The sequence below is a fragment of the Geosmithia morbida genome, assembly GCF_012550715.1.
Source record: "Geosmithia morbida isolate 1262 chromosome Unknown scaffold_3, whole genome shotgun sequence".
Classification (NCBI taxonomy): domain Eukaryota; kingdom Fungi; phylum Ascomycota; class Sordariomycetes; order Hypocreales; family Bionectriaceae; genus Geosmithia; species Geosmithia morbida.
Genome location: NW_023336190.1, coordinates 524,761 through 546,245, shown reverse-complemented (window position 1 = coordinate 546,245; position 21,485 = coordinate 524,761). Strand labels below are relative to the sequence as shown.

The window sequence follows — 21,485 nt, the reverse complement described above, 5'->3', positions numbered from 1 at the left end:
GGGGACGGGAAGGGAGGCTTGAATATGCAATTCCGAGTGTGATGGGGTTTCACTTGTACGAGTAAGGCCACGGACGACGGCGTCATCTACTCGTACGTGTCGTGTACTCGTATCTATTCTCACTCCGTACTCGTCGTGTATGTGAAAAGGTCAACCAGGACAGATTGGGGGGTCGGGGTTTGACGCCATCCGGACAGGTGGTTGCGTGAGGGATAATAATATCCAATTTCGGCAACTGACTGACGGTGGCCAGGAATATGATTGGTCGAGGATGGCATGTACGAGTAATTATTGCTGCTAGTAGGTATGTACGGAGTTGGGGCCCTCGTGGAGGGAAAGAGTCACGTGCTGTGGAGGTTCTTTTTGGGGGGTTTTTTTTTTTTTTTTGCTCAACTGTAGTTGTGCTTAGGTGATCAGGGAGTGAGTATGACAGAGTAAGTATGACGGAGTAATAAACTCCGGAGCGATTCATGCTGCTTGTAAAGGTATCATGGGAAAGAAGAAAAAAGAAGGATAGTCATGATAATCATCATCATCATAATAGCAATAATTAGGACAAGAGAGAGAGATGTAACCGTATATGGGGAAGAAGAAGAAAAGATGGGAGAAGAAATATAGAGAAGAAGGACGGAGAAGAAGATGGAAGAAAGAAGAAGAAAAAGGGGCAGAGGCAAGAAAGAGAAGAGAGAGAAGGAAGGAAAGAGGAAGGAAAGAAGAAGGAAAAAAGACTTGGGCCTCTAACTCTTCTGACCCGCATGACGCAATGGAGAATCAAGACGTACCGTCAAATCCGTAGTCCCGGTGGTGGCAATCGGCCACACCGACGCCCGCGTATTGCACAAATTCATCCCGACGACCCGGCCGAGAAATCCGGATCTGCAATTGCGAACTCGGCAGAGTTTTTTTTCTTTCTTTTCTTTTCTTTTCTTCTTCTTCACTCGGGATTATCAATCCATGCATGATGGAGCATCTCGTATCGAGACGTCATTGTCCCAGACGAGTAGTAATACTTATCGCGTACCTGTACAAGAGCCAATCCTTTCTCACTCTGTCATCGTCCGAGCATCGACAGTAGGGTCCGATGTCAGAATTCGACCGTGATCGTATCTAACCTCGCTTATACACAAATAACAGATACGTACATTGATTGGTATGGAGAAAACACAGACACACATCACCCGGTGATGGCGCAAGATGCATACAACGCCGACCGAGCCTTGCATGCCATCTTCTGGCCGGACCTAGTTTCAACTAATTAATACCCCGTCACGTCGGAATCCTTCAACCACCGAGATCCTTGCACCGTAAGGGCCGATAATACTAAGAATGAAAAAAATGGGGAAAAAATTGAAAAAAAAAAGAGAAAAAGAAGAAGAAGAAGAAGAAAGCTACCGGCCGACCGGCCACTGCTCCTCCCCCATTAGATACGATTGATAGACTAACAGTAATATCTGGTACGTAGAATCGTCCGCGGGAGTCGGCGCCTGTCAGACGTACCGTGATACACAACCGCAGCCGGACATCGCGAGCGTGGGTAGCGCCGATGTCGTGATCGACCCATGGTTCCTGGGGGCGTATGCTTTTTTTTCCCTCTCCCGTAAGCTGTAAGCGAGACTATAATCATATTAATGAACGGCTTTATTGCCTGCTAAATTCCCTTTCCCTCACGGTTACGGCCTCTGATCCCCCCCCCTTCCCCATTTGCCTGATGGCGGCGATTGCGCAATTTCGCCCAGACTTTGCCATTGCCGCCGTTCATCCCGTTGGGTAGGCGAAGCTGGGGCCTTCTCCCCCCCCCCCCTAAGGCAGACAAAACATGTAGCTGTAATACACGGATCCATCTGGTGTAGTTCAGGCCCTAAAAAAGTTCAGTGACGCTCTCTTGGATAGAAGTTCCCCTTGCAATAAGTCTCTTTTCATATCCTTGCCGAGCCCTTGTGCCGTCCCGAGCAACCCAGGCTACGCCCATGCCCACACCACACACCCTTCCTCCTCTTCTCATTCTCGCATATTGTCTTGGTCACAGCCAGGCGTCTGACAAATTGCAGTCAACCCCCTTCTCCTTTTTTCCATCTCTTTCCTCTCTTCCTTCTCATACATCTCATCTCGTCTTACCCTTTTCCCTCTCAGACCCTTGTTAGCTTCAGAGATCCAATCTTGAAAAGCAAGCAAATCAACGTCATCGTATAAGAAAAACCAAGAGATCGGAAAGGGACCTTTCCTCTTTCAACATACCTTTTATCCAACAGAACCAACCACCCGCGTCTCCGTTTCGTCCAGGAGCTGGAGTTATCAGAATCTTCTCAACCCCCTCGTTTCGTCTCGACCCCTCAACATAGACTCTCCCCTCCTCTTCCTCCTTCATCCACCAACAACAATAACAACAACAACAACAACAACAACCACAACAAACTTCCTCTTCTCCCCCTCATTTCCTCGCCTCTGTCTGCTCCGCACACAGGTATACCCTCTCTCCTCAAGCACCATGGCCTCCGCAACCATGAACAAGTCGACGTCCCAGACGTCGTTTGCCGACAGCACCAAGCTGGACCGCAGCGAGCTCGACTCCGGGTACACGTCCGCACAGTCCGACTATTCGCCCTCGTCGTCGACATCATCGCTTCCCCTTGTGTCCCTGGCCAAGCCTCACATCGCCCACCTCAACGACCAGCTCGAGAACATGCACCCCATGGACATCCTCCGCTTCTGCAAGATCATGTTCCCCAACCTGTACCAGTCGACCGCCTTCGGCCTGACCGGCCTGGTCACCATGGACATGCTGTCCAAGATCCAGAAGGAGAATCCCGAGTCCCGCACCGTCGACCTCATCTTCCTCGACACCCTGTACCACTTCAAGGAGACTTACGAGCTGGTGGACCGCGTCCGCGAGCGCTACCCCAACGTCCCCGTCCACATCTTCAAACCCGATGGTGCTGAGACGACAGAGCAGCTCGAGGACCTGTACGGCAAGGAGCTGTACAACACGTCGACCGAGCTGTACGACTGGATCGTCAAGGTCGAGCCCCTTCAGCGCGCCTACGACGAGCTCAAGGTCAGCGCCGTCCTCAACGGTCGTCGCCGCTCCCAGGGTGCTGCGCGCGGCTCTATCCCCATCATCGAGGTTGACGAGGAGCGTGGCATCGTCAAGATCAACCCTCTGGCTACCTGGTCCTTCAAGCAGGTCAACGACTACATCAAGGAGAACAACGTCCCTTACAACGCCCTCCTCGACCGCGGGTACAAATCCGTTGGCGACTGGCACTCCACCAGCCCCGTCAAGGAGGGTGAGGACGAGCGTGCCGGCCGCTGGAAGGGCCAGCAGAAGACTGAGTGCGGTATCCACAACAGCAAGTCTCGATACGCCCAATTCGCTGCCGCCAACCCTCTCAAGAAAGCCGACGTCGTCAAGTCCGGCGAGGAGAAACAGCAGCAGGAACAAACTCGCAGCAGCGAGCCCGAGCTCAAGAAGCAGAAGGTCGAGGAGCAGCCCAAGGTCGTCGAAGCCATGTCGGCAAAGGTCATCGAGGAGCAGCAGCAGCAGCAGCAGCAGCAAGAGACATCCCAGACGACGCTAGCCAACCCGAGCGCGGTGGTGGAGCTCATGGCATGAATGGGCCAAGGCACAATCTGCCAACCCCTTGATGAATCTTTGATGTGTGTGTTTTATACAGCATGATCTGTAGCATTTGCATAGGCGTTTTGATTTCGGTGTTTGAAGGAAACAAAAAAACGTTTGATTGGGATTGTCGACACAAGAAAAACGGGGAGACTGGAAAGGTTCGATGCAGGAGATCAGAGGAGGATATCATAATACCATCCAGTCCGGGGCGTTTTACCGGCTTTGTATTTGGAAGGATGAGGAAAGGGGGGCCTTTATACCAGCACAAGCCCTCGGCGGTCACTTCTCCGCCCTGGTGAGATAGATCAGTGTTAGATGAAGAAGAAGAAAAATGACCGTTAAGAAAGAGCCTTGTGTGTGTCATTTGCTCATATGATGATCGTGAGAAGTGGAAGAGAAGAGGGGGCGGAGAGGAAGGAAGGAGTGAATGAGGTGTGACGTCGTGGGATATCGGGCAGGTGAGACACCCCGCCCCAGATCGATTGATATTAGCCTACTAACAAATTTGTGCGACTCCGATGTGACCCCGCGATAGTCATCTATCATAAGCTCTTTTTCGCTGCTTTCTTTTTTTTTAGTTTTTTAGTTTTGGCTACTCACTACATTTCACCGCCCACCAGCAAGACCAATCTGATGTGTAATTGATAGTCACGCACAAACCCACGCAAAGATGCAGGGCCTTCGCACCCCACCGGCACACTTCTCCACAAAGAAAACGCGGATCCTGGACCAGCTGGCCGTCCCCGACGCTGAGTACTCTGACGCCTCACCAAAGGGCACCGTCGACGAGGGTATCCGCCATTTGATTGATCAGATCAACCAAGTAGAGGGGTTCGTCACGACTAGCAGCTGTGCCGGCCGTGTGAGCGTTTTTGTCGAGGGGCAAAAAAAAACACACGATGATAGCCCCGAGCCCGATGGCGGTGGCGAGCGCCAGCAGGTGGCCGGTGTGGGAGGCAAGGGAGCCGGAGGCGCATGGCTATTCGTATCTCATGATGTAGTCGGGTCGGGGGACTGGATCAGTGCTTTGCAGCTAGAGGAAGGTGGTGAGGCCAATGTCGGTTTGGCAGAGCAGAGGCTGATCCATTTCAAATTTGAGCCCATGGTAGGTTGCGTGGCTTTAATGCTCTCACACCTTCCTTGCCGATTTTCCTTTCTTTTTCGCATACCCGCACAGAAATATGCTTGTCAGGCTGACCGACTGCAACAATACAGATCCTCCATGTCCTCGCGGCCTCACCACCACACGCACAACTTCTCATCCGTGCCGCGCTCCAAGCCGGATTTCGGGAGTCAGGCGCCGTCAACCTAACGGCCGCGTCGGCAGACGACCAGCCGACACCTATGGTGGCAGTGCGATCCATGGGACTGAGCTTCGAGTCCCTCATAGGCAGCCAGGTTGGTCCCAACGCCGAGGGGGGACGGCGACTTCTCGTTTCCAAAACCTATCTCGAGACCCTCATGGCCATTGCAAACGAGCGGTTCGCCGAAAACGCCAAGCGCATCACCCGATTCCAGGATGCCTTGAGCTCGGTGCTCACTGACCCGCCACCTACCAAGATGGGCGCCGACGGTACAGCTTGGGAGAATGCTGCAGTCAGACGGGAGCGCAAACGGGTGGAAGGTCTGCAGAGGCGAGCGCAGCTGCAGCGGCAAAAGACGCTCGATGGTATGAGTGAAGAAGAGGCGATTGACATAGCGAATGCACTCTCAGGACTATAATGCATACAAGCCTCTTTTGAATTCTTCTTTGTTTTGACATCTATGCCTCGCACACTGTTCGTCTATCCACACACACGCAAACATCCGCACAACTTCCATGTACACCTCCTCTTTTTCTTCATTTTTATATCTGTACAATATGACGAAAGGGGTGGACCAATGAAAAAAAAAAAAAAGACATGTTTACATGAGTTTTTGAAGAGGGAAAGAGGGGAGGACGCAGAGGGAAAGGGATCAGAAGGCTCACGCCGTCACCTTGTTCACCCACTCCCTCTCCATCTTCCTAACCTCGGCCTTGAACTTCTCCACCTCGTTGTAGCAGTCGAGCGGACGGCGGTCATTCTCCGTTAGGCACCGCACCATCTCCCCCCTGGCGCCCTCAACTTCCTTGGGCAGGTCGCGGATCTGCTTGCGAGCCTCGAGCTGGGCGCGCAGCTGGTCGAGCTGCTTACCCACGACGCTGCCGGTCATCTCGCCGCTATTGTTGCTGTCGGTTTCGGAGATGGAGGCGAGCTTCTCGCGCGCCGCGGCCAGGGCCTCGTCTTGCTTCTTCTCGAGGGCCTTGAGCTCCTTGGCTACGCGGGCCTGAATCTGGGCTTCGATAAGACGGCTGCGGGAGGCGTCGGTCTACAGTCGTCTCTCGTTAGAAAGAAAAAAGAGTAGCATATGTGGAGCAGATCGGGCGAGAGGAAAAGGGGAGAGAAGAGGTAGGAGCTTCTTGGAAATAGATACCTCGTTGGTAGACTGTAGAGAGTCGATGAGGTCTTGCGACACAGTAGGACCTGAGCTGTTTGCGGACAGAGATAAAGAGGGAAAAAAAAGTCAGCGAGGGAAGCTTTATCGGAGGACCGGGTGACGGGAAAGGTCTGGTTGGCTATGGCGGGATTACGAGGACATACGCCTTGAAGGTGTGCGATTGGGACACCTTGGACTCGCTGGCACCCATCTTGTTGTATCGTCAGAGGTTCAATCGACAGTCGTCGTTACGGTTGGTTGAATGGGGACCGGGAAGCTCGTGAGTTTCCGGGGGGGGGAGCGCAAGGCGCGATTCATTTGTCGTCCCGGCAATGATCCGGTTCTTAGGTGGATTATGTAATTCTACCAATCCGGGCTACCCTATATGCTGACGCCTGCGCTTCATGTGACGACAACACACGATGACCTTATAGACGCTGATATAGTGATCTCTACCTGTATATACGTCCTAGGTCATTATGTGTGTGTCTTATTGCTTTTTTTTTTACAGGAAGGGCATCTATTTACAAAGCTATTTATAGATATGAGCCTCTGGCTGCTTAGTCATCCAATTTGGGTATCACACATAGATTGACGGCGGTAGCGGCGGCGGTTTACACGAAAGGATTGGCATCATTCGGCTTCAAGCCATTGTCAACATTCCGAAATCCTTAGACGGATGGTTAGAAGAAGAAGAAGAAAAGATTGCGAGAGAAATTAGTAAAAGGCGATCTCAAATCCCTGGTACGGAGAGGCAAAAAGGGAGAATATTGGTTTCGCCCGGGATTGAACCGGGGACCTTCTCGGATGACAATGTTGAAGAACAGATGTTAACGAGATGCCATGACCAACTAGACCACGAAACCAAGGGTTCGATGGGCAAATTACGACGCCATGAGGCTCAAAAGGCTGCCTGGTGATCCGTTGCTGGCGGAAAGGCTACGCATGTACGAGTAACTTGATATTCACGTACATGTAGTTCAAGGGGTCATGTTCCTAAGCTTAGCTCTGACAGTGTAGATATGGTGGGTGCTACGAGAGCAAAAAAAAAGAAGAGAAAAGAAAAGAGAGGACACGAGACTCAAAGGGTCGCGATAGGCGTGTGCGTACAACAAGAGGCACAGTAACAGTAGCACAATGATCATCTATTTCCAGGAGGAGCCTTTGGGTACCAGATGCGGCGATTAGTATGGCATGAGGGAAAGGAGACTGCCCTGTGTTCCGAAGTTTTTAACACAGTGAAGGGAAGTGTGCTACAATGTCTCCCTGGGAGCTCTCTACGGAGATGATGTGAGCCGGAAGGATGGCATGAAGAAAATCACATAGTCGACTTCATTATCCAGGGTAGTAAGGAGTTTAGGGACACATGTCAACATTTCCATAGTAGTTTTAGCGGAGGCGGAAGCGGAGGGGTTCCCGCCAAGGTGTGTCATAGTTTCGGCGAGAGCATGTTATCACATGTTATCACACTGAAGGCCGGGAGCCCGAACCTGTTCACCTAGTCTTTGGGCTGCTTATCTGTTAATGTCAAGTCAAAGAGGTAGCCGCTCGACTCTTGTGGCATCCTACTCACCCCATATCCTAGATGAAATAACCCCGACTTTGCCTCATATATATGGAGTATACGGAGTAGACTGTCGACTACCTTGCCCTCCTAGGCCATGTTTTCATACGTTGCAGGGGGGGGGGGGGGGGAGGAGAAAAATAATGCTAGACCCTGCTGAACCCTTTATCCTCCGCTCTGTCTGCCTCACAGTAGAGACTATGCAAACCATCGTCAATGGTAGTCAAGTCATCAGATGGAACTGACCGGGCAGAGAATCTGAGTGGCACCCTTGCTGCCGTAATACATATAGGCACTGATGCGACGTTATAAAGAAATTGCGTGGGAGCGCACATGCGGTCGGTTTAGGGTTGTCTCCTTGAGAGAGTATCATCGGACGGGGGAGCTGAAGTTGGGGGTCTTGTCTTGTGGGCCCTGCCAAACCCCGTCGGCCCTCTTGTTCAGGGATTGAGGTCGGCGGATGAAGTGAACCATTGACTAGACGGAGGTCCTTGGGGGTCGATCGTAGTCATGCTCCTAGAATCCCTCACTTCTTCGCTGCCGTCACCCGTGGTAGATGACCATCGCTATCAGCGGCACCGGGCCCACTCTCGGCGTGAGGAATCGGGGGTCTGCGTCCGTATTGTGCGTGCGCGTCATTCTTCTCCTTCTTCTTCTTCTTCTTTTTTTTTTTTTTGGGGGGGGGGAGGGTAGAGTGTCGGCCCAGAAATCATGTCGTCTGATGCAGGTTACATATAGAGTATACAGTCGGGTGGTTTGTTGTCGTCGTGGCGTGAGAATGGAAGGTTGTAGAACAGCAGAGAGATGAGGGGCATGGTGATGATGATGACGATGATGAATGGGTGGCTTGAGTGAGCTTCATAATAATGAAGAAAAAGATGACTAACAGTGAATGGATGTTTTCCTATTGACGGTCGGATGTTTCATGCCTTAGACATGGAGACTGATGGAGTACATGTAGGATGAGTGGCTAGGAGGCTCTCAGTGGATAGTACCCCTGTAACATGCCGGGAGCCACAGGGGCTAGTTTCAGAAACATCCAGAGGGCCATGGCCAATCAGAGCGTATATAGCGGAGGTCTATGACAAGCCCAGGGGACGGCGGGTTGACTCTAGCCCCCTAGGTGCTGGGAAACGTCTCTTCCCTAGAGTGTTTACGACTCCAGACCTCCCCAGGGGTGGATGGACGTTCTACGGGGATAGGGGGGTATACGAGTAATACGGGAGAAGACGAGCCCCGCAGGAGGCCCAAGTAATATCTGTCCAAGTAATCTGTACAGATTACAGATTACTCCGTACTCGTCCGTAGGGTGGACGAGAGCCAGTAGATCCATTGCCAATGCTTACAGACGGCGTAGTACGGAGTACACTGAGAGATATTACTGCTAGAGGTTGCACCGCTACAGAGACTTCGTAGCACCAACGCTAGAGCTACAGAGAGGAACGGCAAGCTTTCGCTCAGGAACAAGGATGCGCGGATCGGGTCAAAACGTTGTGTCTGGAAGGCGCTGGTGGAATAGGAGGAGGAGCTGGGCCAGATGTTTCAATCATCTTTTCTGTCCTTGGGTCCTTGAGTGATGCGGATACTCGTACGACGACTGCATCTGGTTTCAATCTATCCCCATCCACTCGTATACTCGTAACTTGGAGGTATCCATACCATCTGACTCCTCCTATAGACTGTTCTACGAACATACGACGTCAAAGAAAAGCGATGCATGCAGCCAATCTTAACCGGTGGTGCTCTATGCCATCTTACGTCTAGGGGGTGGCCACCCTTGGACCTTGGTACTAGGCTTGGCTACCTGGCAGATCCAACAGGGGGCCATGACCAATTGTCAGCGCCCCCCAAGTGCCATGCGGCCCAAAGAGGGGAAAGGGGGGGCAAGGTTCGGACCAAGGTGCCAAGCAGCTGCACAACTACATGTACACTGGAGTGTTATACCCCGTAATGTCACTATGGCGTACCGCTGCGGCGTATAATATGTGATAACACGCTATGTAGCGAGTAATAATACATTATACCGTCATGATGGAGGAACAGGCACCAGTCGGTTGTACTCTGGTGAACTCCCTGATGCACCCCCCGGTGTACCTCCCTCCGTACCTTCCTCGAGACCTCTCTAGATTGCCATTGTCGTCTCTCCTTCCCTATCCACGGTCTATCATATACCACATGTCTCTCCCTCTCCCTCGCCACTTTTTTCCTCACCTTGTTTCTTTCTATCTCTCCTCTTTTTTTTCCCACCGCTTCCCATATCTGTTTGTTTTCTCCATACATGATCAGCATACGTCGTTATTCTTCCGGAAATCCCACCATCCATCTCTCGTCTCGGTTTGACACCCATCTCACTTCACTCTTATATGACCCTTTCACTATCAGACACCAACCGGACCGGCTGCTAGACGGCCCAGCAGAATCTAAACCCACTCTCCCTGTCTCGCGTCGACTCTCCAACGCGTCTGCCAACCCATTCAAATTTCTGCGATATTGGACGTCCTCGATCGACGGCCCGCATAATTGGAAACCCACTTGCCAATTTCAAGCCTACTGTCCCGGACAACACAACCGTGTCGACGACTAGGGACTCACCTCACCTCCCTCCTGCTTCGATAGCATCGAGAAAACGACCACCTCTTCAGCATTATACAGAGCCAAAACTGCACCGTTCCCCAATCATGCCGCGCCGCGATCGCCTATAGGGTTTTCCGTGTGCTCTCCCCGTCGAAGAACAGGGGGCAGTCATAACGCTGCCTGCCTGCCTGCCTGCCTGCCTGCCTGCCTGCCTGCCTGCCTGCCTGCCTGCCTGCCTGCCACTGCTGATACCAATCGAGATACCCTGATATCCAACCGTCACTCGTCTAACCCGACCGCTGCTAGAGATATAATCACCAAATCATGCGTGACGCAGGCCTTTTGCTGCCGATGGGCACCGCCCCCGTCGACGCCTTAGCCGGAACTGCCACGATAGATGCGCGAGACCAGCCTGCCTCGACAATCACCCCTTACTACAACGACCTCAACGGTGTCAACCAGACGCTCAACATGCTCTTCAAGGACACCACCTGGTGGTCCCTGGGTATCGCCGCCCTCGTCGTTCTCACCATCCGCCTGGGCCAGCTTCTGTGGTCTCATGTGCGCCTCATGGTCGCCATGGATATGCCCCGAGACAAGCAGCAGTACTGGAAGGTGACGCAGTGGAGCTGGACGCCTCTCCTCAAGAAGCACCTTCTGTACGCACCGCTTTTCAAGAAACGCCACAGCTTCGAGCTTCGCATGTTCCGCATCCGCAATCTAGGCTCACTGCCTTCACGCCTACACACCATCCTCCTGACTGGCTTCTTCTCCAGCAACCTCGTCTACATAGCATGGCTCGACTACACCGTCGTCAACAAGTACTCTGTATGCGCCGAGCTACGCGGCCGCTCTGGCACCCTTGCCCTTGTCAACATGGTGCCTCTCATCATCTTTGCTGGACGTAACAACCCTCTTATCGGTCTGCTGCAGATCAGCTTCGACACTTACAACCTGCTGCACCGTTGGCTTGGTCGCATCGTTGTCCTCGAGGTCGTCCTCCACACCATTGCTTGGCTCATCCCTGCCGTCGCCGACCTGGGCTGGAAGGGTGCCTTTGAGAAGCTGTTCGGTGGCTGGTTCTTGGGCTCTGGCTGGATCGGCGCCATTGTCATGGTGCTGCTCTCCACCCTGTCCCTGTCGCCTATCCGTCACGCCTTCTATGAGACGTTTCTCAATCTACACATCATCATGGGCCTCGTAATCTTCGCCTGCACCTGGATCCACTGTGCCACGCCCGCAGACATTCCCGGTGGACTGCCTCAGCTCCCCTGGATCATCGCCATTGTCTGCCTTTGGTGCGCTGATCGTGTGGCCCGCTTCATACGCTTGGCTTTCGCCAACTGCACGTCCAAGGGCTTCACGGAGGCCATCTGCGAACCTCTGCCCGGCAACGTCACCCGCGTCACCATGCACCTGCCCCGCCACATGAAGGTCGATCCAGGTAGCCACGCCTACCTGCGTTTCTGGGACGTCAACCCGTGGGAGACCCATCCATTTTCCATTGCCTGGGTACAGCACCGAGATGAATCCAAGACCTCGATCGCCCCCATATCGGAGAAGAACCCGCTGGCCTCGCTTCCTACCAAGACGGGAACACGGACATCGATATCGTTTCTCATAGCCGCGCAGGAGGGCATGACGCGCAAGCTGCTGGACACGGCACGGCACGGGGCCTCCGTCACGGGCAAGCGGTCCTTTCGCATGCCGGCCGCCCTCGAGGGGCCATACGCCGGTCATCACAGCCTTGACTCGTACGGCCACACCGTCCTGTTTGCCGGCGCCACAGGGATCACCCACCAGCTATCATACATGCGGCACATCCTGCACGGGTACAATGCGGGCACCGTGGCCACCCGCCGCCTGACTCTCTTCTGGGTCGTCCGCGAGTACGAGAGTCTGGAATGGGTCCGCCCCTATATGGACAGCCTGCTGCGCATTCCGAACCGGAAAGACATTCTCCGCATAAACGTCTTTGTCACCCGGCCCACCAATGCCCATGACATCACCAACGCGGGCGGCACGTCGACCAAGATATTTGCCGGCCGGCCCAACATCCCCTTCTTGCTTGTCAAGGAGGTACAGGAGCAGGTCGGTGCCATGTGCGTCACCGTCTGTGGACCCGGAGCCATGGCAGACGATGTCAGGGCTGCTACCAGGGCCGTCCAGGGTGACAGCGTCGTCGATTTCATCGAGGAGAGTTTTACCTGGTGATTCTTTTTTTCTCCTAGACACTCTTCTGTACATTCCGGTTGGGCACCGTACATACTTGGCCGCTTGCATTTCCAGCCCCTCACTCCTTATTATCATTATTATTATTATTATTTCTTCAATCTCCACAAAGCGACACTTGTTTTATTTGTTTTTTTTTCTCTCCGGTTTTTTTCTTCTCAATCTGTTTTCAATATTTATCAAGGGCGTTGAGCGTTGTCAGATATCAATAGCATCCATCCTGATCATAGAGGATATACAATTTTTTTTTGTTTTTTCTCTTTTTCACCAGGAAACATTTTGGTTCCATACATGACGCACAAAAAGACTTGACAAATTAACATGAACCCTGAAACTCTTGCCATGCGTGGTGAGAATGTGTAGATTGTCTTGATGATGCAGGTATATTGTAGATCGCTATATGCAGAGACTGGTGAAGCAGAGTGTCAAAGTGTAACGCCGTCCTTGTGGCTTTTTTCTCCTTACTTTTTCTTTCCTTTTCCTTTCCTTTCCTTTCTTTTTTCTTCTTTCTTTTCAAACCAGAAATTTCTATGCCAAAGCTTACGCCAACAATAAAAGGGGGAGAATATTGAAAATCAGAAGACAAGAGTGAGGAGGGTATTCATGCATCAGCACCAGCAGGCAAGGTCGGCAACCCGACATCCAGACCGCGGAAACCCTCCTCGACACTCCAGTCAGGCTTATTAGCGGTGCCGTCCGACCCGTCCTTGGGGCGCAGGGCGTCACACGCGGCGCCGACGACGAGAAGGCCGGGAGGGCGGCTGCCCTCCGCCTCGATGGCCTCTGCGACGTGGCGCAGGGTGGTGCGGATGACGCGCTGATCGGGGCAGCTGGCGCGCTCGATGACGGCGCAGGGGGTGTCGAGGGGCCAGATGGTGCGCCGCCGCCCATCGTCTCCGACGGGGACCCGGGACTTTTCCCTGCCCTCCTCCCCCTCCCGACCCTGATGAGCAGGCGTGTCGAGGTGGGTGGTGAGTTCGCGGACGAGGTCGGCGATGCGGTGGAGGGCCATGAGGAAGACGACGGTGCGGGTGGGCACGAACTCTGGCGGGGTGGGGGGTCTGCCCTTCTTGCCGGTGCCGGTGCAGACGAGGACCTGGTCCGCCACGTCGCGCTGGGTGGCGGGGATGTCGGCGAACAGCGGGGCGGACAGGGCGCTGGTGATGCCGGGGAGGACGACGAGCCGGTCGGCGGGGACGCCGTGGGCGCGGAGGAAGGCCACCTCCTCGCCGCCGCGGCCGTAGACGAAGGGGTCGCCCTGCTTGAGGCGGAGGACGGTCCGGCCGCGTCGGTAGGCGTCGAGGGCCATGTCCAGGAGCTCCTGCTGGGCCAGCTCGGCGTTGCCGGGAAACTTGCGGGCGATGGTGACGGGGGTGCGGCGCGGGATGAGGTCCAGCACGCCGGAGGGGACGAGCTTGTCGGCCAGGATGACGTCGGCGGCCAGGATGGCCTTGTGCGTGGCCTGGGTGAGGAGGTCGGGGTGGCCGGGTCCGCTGCCGGCGAGGACGACCCGTCCGACCCGGTTCCGCAGGCTCCGCAGGTTCCGCGGGGGGGCCTGACCCTGACCCTGATCCCGGCGCCGGTCCTGGTCGGACTCGACGGGCGCGGCCTGGCGGCCGGTCGTCGAGTCGTAAGACCGGAGCATGTCCTCGACGTCGGCGTCGCCGACGCTGGCCAGACGGCTGAGAGGCCAGTACTCGCACACCTGGCTCAGCCAGCGGATCCGCCTGGTCCGATCCTCGTCCTCCGCGTCCCCCGTCACAAGCTTGTTGAAGTGGGCGTCCTGGCCTGTGGCGTCGTCGAACTCGCCCACGGCCACGGCGGCGGCCGGCTGATCGTCCGGCTTCTTCCTCTGCTCGGCGTGCTCGGCGTCTTCTTCCTGGATCCGCCGGCGCATCTGGCCGAGACGAGCGCACGCGGCGCCTAGGTTCTGCGGGAGCGAGGCCGCCACCTCCCGACGGATGCGGCTGGCGAGCTTGCATCCGCGGCCGTTTGTGGTGACGCCAATCTGTAGGGGTCCGTCGGTGTGGGTGGATAGGAGTGTGATGGTGCAGAGGTGGGGTGCGTCGACGACGTTGACGGGGATCCGATTGCGCTTGCAGAGTTGAGAAATGTGCTGGCCTATTTTTATTGTTTATTCATCATGTCAGTCAGTCAGTCATTTTTTTCTCTTCCTCGATCTATCAMAWRAAAAAAAAAAAAAAAAAAAAAAAAAAAGCGTGRAAAMATGGGAAATGCCAATGAGGAAAAAAAAAAAAAATCGCTTACTCTGGACATCACGAGAGCCAGACGTGACAAAGACGGCGTCGACGACGTGGTCGACCTCGTTGCGTCCCAGACGAAAGAGATCGTCATCGTCAAAAGACTTCTTCTCCCATTTCACCTCCCCGTCGTCAACGCGACGCTGAAGGGCGTAGTGGAGCTCCGCGTCGGCCGGGGCCACGATGACGGGGTGTGCCCCCGCGGCGAGGGACTGGGCACATCGTGACGAGGCGAGTGGGTTTGTGCCGATGATGAGGTGGATGTTGTCTCGGCATTGAATACCAGCAAGGAGGGAAGACATTGTGTATTTTCTTCTTCTTCTTTTCTTGCTTCCCCCCCCTCTCCTTCTAATTCCTCCTTTTGCTACTCTTTGTCGAGTATGTCTTTCTTCCCTGAGTTGTATGTCGTCTTTCCCAGGTTGGGGAGGGTTTTTTCTTTTTTTTCTTTTTTTTTTGCCTGTATATTGTATATGTCTTTCGTTTTCCGTTCCCGGAAAGGGGATGTTTGTGGGAAGGGGAGTTTCTCGTTCTATTTGAGCCGACGACCCTTCAAAGAGTCCAGCTGCTTGTAAATAGAGAGAAGGGGAGCAGAACAATTCCGCTCTTATCGATTTTGAGTAGACGTTTGCCGTGACCTCGGGTGATGTAATATAATGTGTATACAGCAATATCACGGGTATACAACAATCATAATGGGTATAATATAGACTGAAAAAGAAGAGAAAAGGACGAAGAGAAAAAAAAAGACAGAAAAAGGAAAGAGAAGAGCAAGTCCCTCCGACCGCGGAAACGTCAGTATCGGTAATGTCCATGACACTGATTGTGTGCTTTCTTTCCTCCGCGCTACGCCAGAGGCTCTGTCTTCTTTCCGTCTCCGCCGCCGGCCGCGCGAACAAACCGAAGTGGGAAAAGAGAAAAAAAAAAAAAGTCGTTTGCGCCTGCCGCAGGTGGCACTTGCCTCAAGTTGACGCCATTCCGCCCCGAGCCGGTTATCGGACCAATGACAACAATTTGATTTCGACGACTTTCTCATTCCCTTCCTTTTTCCCTTGTTCTTTTCTCTTCTCTTCCCTATCCATCTTTTATCCTTGACCCCCGCGCTCTTTTAATTTTTTTTTTTCCTCTTTTTTTTTTTTTCTTCAAAAAATGGTCGGACACACTAGAGTCCCGGAGATGCATCGTGAGGAATTTGGACCTATCATGGTGTTTGTTGGCATCGGGCGCACCACATACCGGAGATGCATTCTTCCCTCTTTCGATAGATAGCTCACTGTAAGTAATGATTCATCTCTCTTACTATGCGATATCTATCACGTTATCCTTCAGCTATGCATCATCATGACCTTTTATCATACAGCTCATTTTTCGTCTAATGTACATTTTCAAACCATGCCCCCCTCTGCGATATAATTTATGACCATAATACCAGTACAGGACCCCGATAATGTTACAAGTGCTTCTTCTCCTCTCCCCCCCCCCACTTCTCTTCTCTACCTTCTCTGCCTGTCGTCACCCTCTACCTCTTGAGCCATCTCCTCCTCAATCTCGGCGACCTCCTCCTCCTCGGCTCTCCTGATCTCCATAATCATCTCGACCTCCTTCTGCTTCTTGGACTTGGGACCCTTGTGCTTCTTCTGAGGCGCAGCCCCGTCGGGCCCGTCGCCGAGGCTCTCCGCGATGCTCCTGCGACCCTTCTTGGACCGTCCGGCCTGCCTCTTGGCCATCTCGTCCGTCTGCCCGTGCCTCACGTCGCGCTCGACCCTCGTCTTGGCGCCGAGCGCCCAGAGGTCACCCCATCGCGACTTGCGCGCGTCGTGGTAGGCCGCCTTGCTGAAGCTCTTGGGCACCGTCCACCGCTCGATGCGGCCCTCGGGCGTGCACATGTCCATCGTCACGTGGCCTTTGCGCTTGAGCGTCGGGAGCACCATGCGCGGCAGCGTCTGCATGTCCGGCGGCGTGTCCGACTTCTCGTACCCCCGATGGGCCGCCTCGGTGGCTTCGCGACCGGACGGGATGCTCCGGGGACGGGATACGCCGCGCTGGACGGCGACGTAGCTGAATTCCACCTCGCCGTGGTTGTCCGATTGCTTGCGCAGGAGCTTGGTGTTGAAGGCCGGCCGCACGAACCTCTGGCTGAAGCGGCAGAAGTCCCGGCGGCCGTTGCTCTTGCCCGGCTCAACGTACATCGGGCAGGTGCCCTGCGTGGTGCAGGGGGCCAGGATCTGCCCTGGCTCCGGCTCGCGGTGGAAGGTGGCGTTGAAGTCCTCGGCGGCTACGCGGGGCTCGCCCGAAGGCGGCAGCATGAAGCTGTTGATCATGGTGTGCCGGGCGTGCGCGACGGCCTCGAACCCTCTGGGGTGGCCCTTCTCCTGGATGACGAGCACGCCGCCGTCCTTCTTGAGCAGGTGCCACAGGTTGTTGAGGATCGCCTGCCGCCGGTGGCTCTCCTTCTCGCGCAGGAGCATGTGCGACGCGATGATGATGTCGAAGCTCTTGCGCTGCGGCTGCTGGCCGCCGCCGTCCAGGCGGGGGCCCCGCATCTCGCCCGAGTGCTCATAGTCGGGCATGCGGGGCAGGAACGTCGTGTCGTCCAGCAGCTCCTTCAGACGGCTGCGCAGCCGGTCAGACCCGCAGATGACCGTCTTGCGGCCCTGCGGGGGCTCCGTGTGCTCGCCCACCGACCCTTCCTCCTTGAGCAGCTCCCACTCCGCCCGTAGAATCTGGTTCCACGCGATCAGGCCGGCGCCTCCGGAGCCGGCGTCCAGCACGCTCACGCCGCCGCCACCGCCCTCGCGCAGCTTCGATCGGAGCCACTGGGGCCCTACGCGCTTGCGCACCTCGCGCAGGATGGCAGACGTAGACGCGTAGACACCCGGCATGAACCCCGCCATGAAGGCGTCGGCCTCAATCTCCGTCATGTGGCGCTGCGTCGCCAGCAGGCCCACGCCGCCCATGTGGCCGTTTCGGTGCGAGGCCAGCGTCTCCGACGACAATGGTAGCCCCGCCCCGCCCAGCGACCTCTCGGCTGCTGTGCGGACGTGGTCGATGTGCGTCCGTCGGAGCATATCCGAGACGGGCAGCACGAGCTCCTCCCTGGGAACGGTCACCTCCGTCGACTTTCCGTGGAAGCTGCCCTCCACCGTGTACGGGTGGAAGCGCTGGTAGTTCTCGTCGGGATCCTCCTGCTCCTGTGCCAGCTCTTCCTCCCACGGCAGCACCCCCACCTCCTCCTCCTCGTACTCAGCCGGCCAGGACTGGGACTCTGCGCTCTCCACTGCCTTGTCCTCCTTGACCTCTACCTCCCGCCGTTCCTTTTCGGCGGCAGCGGCAGCAGCAGCAGATTCCTGGTCTGCCTCCTTTCGTGACCTCTCAAAGTCGTCTGCTAGGCGCTGCAGCGCGTCAGCCTCTCGCTGGTTCCGCGCCACAGCCTGTATGTAGTTGGGTCGTTGCTGGTCGTCCGGAAGCAGCTCCTGCAGCTCCTCCATGCTCGTGTTGGCCGGCGCCTGCTCTAGGGTCTGCATCTCGTGCTCGGTGAGCTCTTCTTCGGCCAACTCGCCCTCCTGTAATGATTCTTCTTCGCCGTGCCCCTCGGGGGGGATCTCGTAGGTTATTTCCTCGAACTCGCCGCCCTCCAGCTCCTTGAGGATCGTGCCCTCGCGGGCTGACCGCGGCGGTGACTGTGCCATGTCGGCGTGTGTATCGATACCGACATCCTGGGGCACCGTCTCCCTCAGAGGCGGGCCGTACAGACGCACGTACAGCGTGTACTCCTCCTCGCTGAGGTAGTCTCGGGGAAGGGTATCTCGGAACCGCTGCTTTGCATCGCGCACCGTCTGTTCGATGTCATCTATGCTGTTCGTGCTGTCGCTTATCTGGGGAGCAGGGGCCACGGCCTCGGCCTCATGTAGCGTGCGATGTGTCGTCGTGAGCGATCTCGACTGGTAACGGGGGGCCGGCAGCTGGCGAACAGGGGTAAGAGAGGCTTTGCAGGCGAGCGTCCGTCTTAGACACTGCGAGGCAACATTTTGCCTTGGCCAGGCGTACAGGGCGCCTCTCGCCGAAAGCATTCTGGAAGGCGAATAGAAAATAGAAAAAAAATGTAGGGGAATGTTGAATGTCCGTATGGGGGGGGGGAGGGTTATGGGGAGGACGTCCCTTCAGTTCAAGATTTCAGGGACTAACCACTATTACTACTTTTTTCTGAACGACGCGCGCGATCGCACGTGACCCGCAAATTGCCATTAGCGTGGTTGTGATTGGCTGGCGGCCCGGGACCCTGGAGAAGTGAGGCCAACCCCCGAAGGCCGTTCGTTTCCATGCTGCCGGATAAGTGGATACATCATCCCGTTGGTAGTGATAGTGAGCAATAGTAAGTAATAGTAGTAGTAGTAGTAGTATTACTTGGGATCGGTTGAATGCAGTAACAGTCAGATGGGTAATCCCATTGTATCAAAACCCATCTTCATAGAGTATGTAAAAAGAATAAGCCGCCACGGATTGCTAGGTTAAAGAAAAAGCCCCCCCCCGGGAAAAAAAAAACGCCGTTGACCCGCCCACCCTCAGTCGAGTAAGGATATGTATAGCAACATGCAATCAAGGACGGTCTCTTTATTTTTATTTTTTCAACTGTCGGAATTCAAGTCTGCGAAAGTGCGAAAGGCTGGCTTCTTAGCGGCGGCTGTAGGTCGGGAGGCAGCCGAGGCCGAGGCCGAGGCCGAGCTGGAAGTTGCCTGGCCAGCAGACTTGTTGGCGTTGAAGGGCGAGTTCTCGGCAGCCTTGTGAGCATCGATCTGTTTTGAATGTTTTGCCTCTCGTCAGTCGGCCAGCAGATTTTGAAGGTACAGTCACAGCCTTTTGTGCAGAGACCACAAGGACAAGTGGATTGCCGTTCTTCTTCTTCCTCCCCCCCCCTTTTTTTTTCTTTTCAACGCACCGCAAACAGAGAGACGAGGTAGAGTCCCACAAAGGCTATGAGGAGGTTGAAGACCCCCGTGAGACTGAAGCTCGACAGGAAGCTCGGGGCCCCGGAACGGGCAGCGGCACCGCCACCTTGGCCGCCTAGGGTGCGGCCGGGCGTGGCGAAGGAGGCGCCGGGCTTGGCTCCGACGGGCGTGTCGGCGAGCTTGGAGGCCCTCGACACGGCGTTGGACAGGTCGGACGGGTTGGCGCCGCGGATGGTGTCGACGCAGTTGCCGCCGTGGAAGATCTTGAAGGTCGGCATGGCGGACACGCCGTTGGCCTGCGCGACGGTGGACTGCTCGTCGACATTGACCTTGGCAAACGCCAGTTTCTTGGGTCGCGTGTGTTCCTTGGCCAGACGCTCAAAGTGCGGGGCGATCATCTTGCAGGGACCGCACCAGTCGGCGTAAACTACAGAGAGGGACGATCAGAAAGGAAGGCAAAAAAAAAAAAAAAAGAAGAGTATCATGGTCGGTCCTGATCTGACGGAACATCGAGATGCGATAACAAAGCGAAGCGGGGAAGAGGGACGTACAGTCTGCCACGACGACATTGTTACTCGAGAGCACAGACTGCCATTCATTGACGGAGCCGATGCTGATGGGACCGCTCATTCTTGCAAAGGGGTGTATGTCCAAGTTATGTTGTACGTGCGCGCGTGTAGGTGTATGCGTGTAGGTGTGTGCGTGTTGGTGTGTGTGTAGGTAGTATGCACGGTTGGCCTTGTCGTTGGGGGAACGGGTGGTGAGTATATTAATACCATCATCCAGAAGTGACGTGGTGTTTTTTTCTCTCCCTCTTCGTTTACGGAGTTTTCTGACTAAGAAGGTTTCACCTGCTTCCTATGCACGTTTCAAACGGCCACTTTGACGGTCCGGGGGGGTGGAAATGGCAAATACCGTGTTTGGCAGTGGGCGGTCAAAGTGTCCCCATCTCTGATCAGTTTCCTCCTCCTTACATGATTCAAGTTCCCAGGTAACATTTTCTCTCGGTTTCTACTGGTAGGGAGATTACCATGATTTATTGCAATTGCACTTACCTGAGTTCAGAGATATCTCCCAAAAGCATTCGTCATGTCATTCACCGTCGAAGCCGATGCAAGTACCGGTAATTCTACCTACCCGTACTTCTCGCCACCTACAGGGGGATCACCGTTATTCTAATCGACGCTAGACTTGTTTGGGACACGCAAACGTGCCTCCTCCGTTTCTGAAACGGAAGATACCGCTGGCGGGACAAGATCAATTGAAGGCGTAGATCGAGTCTTCAGCATGATTCATCCCCTTCAAGGGAGGGTATAAGGCTGGACTGTCTCTGTCGCTGTCCCCGGAAGCGTTCTTTCAGTGTACGATCCCCATAGAATTACGTCTCCCTTTAATGTATGCGTGTATGCGTGTTTGTCGTATGCTGGGCTACTATTACTAGCAAACACTTGCCGTTTTGCGCGGGTAACTCAGGATGTCTGTTCAAGAATCTGCTCCTTGCCTTGCCCCTAGTGGCATTACATGGGAACTGGAGTATTGCCCCCCCTGACTGACGAGTATCCGAGGGACAAAGAGCACACGGGACACTCGGACCGCAGAGCTGTTTGATCATTGTGTTAGCATCCCATCTAACCGGTTGGGCCGGGCCATCCGTGCCCCCCAGAGGCCCTCCCCATCTGTCTGGAAGCCCTGAGAAGAGGCCTTTGGGGCTCGAGGTAGGAGATAGCAAGGAGTGATGTTGTGACGATAGGACGGTCTATAGATTTATTAGTAGTAAATGGCATTTCTCCGTCAACTGATCACTTCATCTCAACAGTATATATATCTCATGTTAT

The 21,485-nt window shown here is 54.9% G+C and overlaps 8 protein-coding genes across 8 annotated transcripts; 3 read left to right on the top strand and 5 right to left on the bottom strand.

Annotated features, from left to right (window-relative positions):
* Positions 1-2,485: 2,485 nt before the first annotated feature.
* On the top strand, positions 2,486-3,610 carry GMORB2_5114 (phosphoadenosine phosphosulfate reductase; the record flags this gene model as incomplete). Its single annotated transcript, XM_035467088.1, has 1 exon — positions 2,486-3,610. One exon carries the CDS (start codon positions 2,486-2,488, stop codon positions 3,608-3,610), a length of 1,125 nt encoding a protein of 374 aa, XP_035323100.1.
* A 679-nt stretch (positions 3,611-4,289) lies between these two features.
* Positions 4,290-5,341, top strand: GMORB2_5113 (tRNA wybutosine-synthesizing protein 3; the record flags this gene model as incomplete). Its single annotated transcript, XM_035467087.1, has 2 exons — positions 4,290-4,724; positions 4,835-5,341. 2 exons carry the CDS (start codon positions 4,290-4,292, stop codon positions 5,339-5,341), a joined length of 942 nt encoding a protein of 313 aa, XP_035323099.1.
* Positions 5,342-5,584: 243 nt separating this feature from the next.
* On the bottom strand, positions 5,585-6,287 carry GMORB2_5112 (altered inheritance of mitochondria protein 13; the record flags this gene model as incomplete). The annotated part of the gene is made up of 2 exons (XM_035467086.1): positions 5,585-5,951; positions 6,241-6,287. The coding sequence occupies 2 exons, from the start codon at positions 6,285-6,287 to the stop codon at positions 5,585-5,587; spliced, it is 414 nt and encodes a 137-aa protein (XP_035323098.1).
* A 1,793-nt stretch (positions 6,288-8,080) lies between these two features.
* Positions 8,081-8,691, bottom strand: GMORB2_5111 (uncharacterized protein; the record flags this gene model as incomplete). Its single annotated transcript, XM_035467085.1, has 2 exons — positions 8,081-8,177; positions 8,636-8,691. The coding sequence occupies 2 exons, from the start codon at positions 8,689-8,691 to the stop codon at positions 8,081-8,083; spliced, it is 153 nt and encodes a 50-aa protein (XP_035323097.1).
* Positions 8,692-10,538: 1,847 nt separating this feature from the next.
* On the top strand, positions 10,539-12,428 carry GMORB2_5110 (Ferric reductase NAD binding domain; the record flags this gene model as incomplete). Its single annotated transcript, XM_035467084.1, has 1 exon — positions 10,539-12,428. One exon carries the CDS (start codon positions 10,539-10,541, stop codon positions 12,426-12,428), a length of 1,890 nt encoding a protein of 629 aa, XP_035323096.1.
* A 619-nt stretch (positions 12,429-13,047) lies between these two features.
* GMORB2_5109 (uroporphyrin-III C-methyltransferase) lies at positions 13,048-15,009 on the bottom strand (the record flags this gene model as incomplete). Its single annotated transcript, XM_035467083.1, has 2 exons — positions 13,048-14,567; positions 14,715-15,009. 2 exons carry the CDS (start codon positions 15,007-15,009, stop codon positions 13,048-13,050), a joined length of 1,815 nt encoding a protein of 604 aa, XP_035323095.1.
* Positions 15,010-16,197: 1,188 nt separating this feature from the next.
* GMORB2_5108 (Ribosomal protein RSM22 (predicted mitochondrial rRNA methylase)) lies at positions 16,198-18,774 on the bottom strand (the record flags this gene model as incomplete). The annotated part of the gene is made up of 1 exon (XM_035467082.1): positions 16,198-18,774. One exon carries the CDS (start codon positions 18,772-18,774, stop codon positions 16,198-16,200), a length of 2,577 nt encoding a protein of 858 aa, XP_035323094.1.
* An 857-nt stretch (positions 18,775-19,631) lies between these two features.
* On the bottom strand, positions 19,632-20,280 carry GMORB2_5107 (thioredoxin 1; the record flags this gene model as incomplete). Its single annotated transcript, XM_035467081.1, has 2 exons — positions 19,632-20,077; positions 20,202-20,280. 2 exons carry the CDS (start codon positions 20,278-20,280, stop codon positions 19,632-19,634), a joined length of 525 nt encoding a protein of 174 aa, XP_035323093.1.
* Between the last annotated feature and the right edge of the window lie 1,205 nt (positions 20,281-21,485).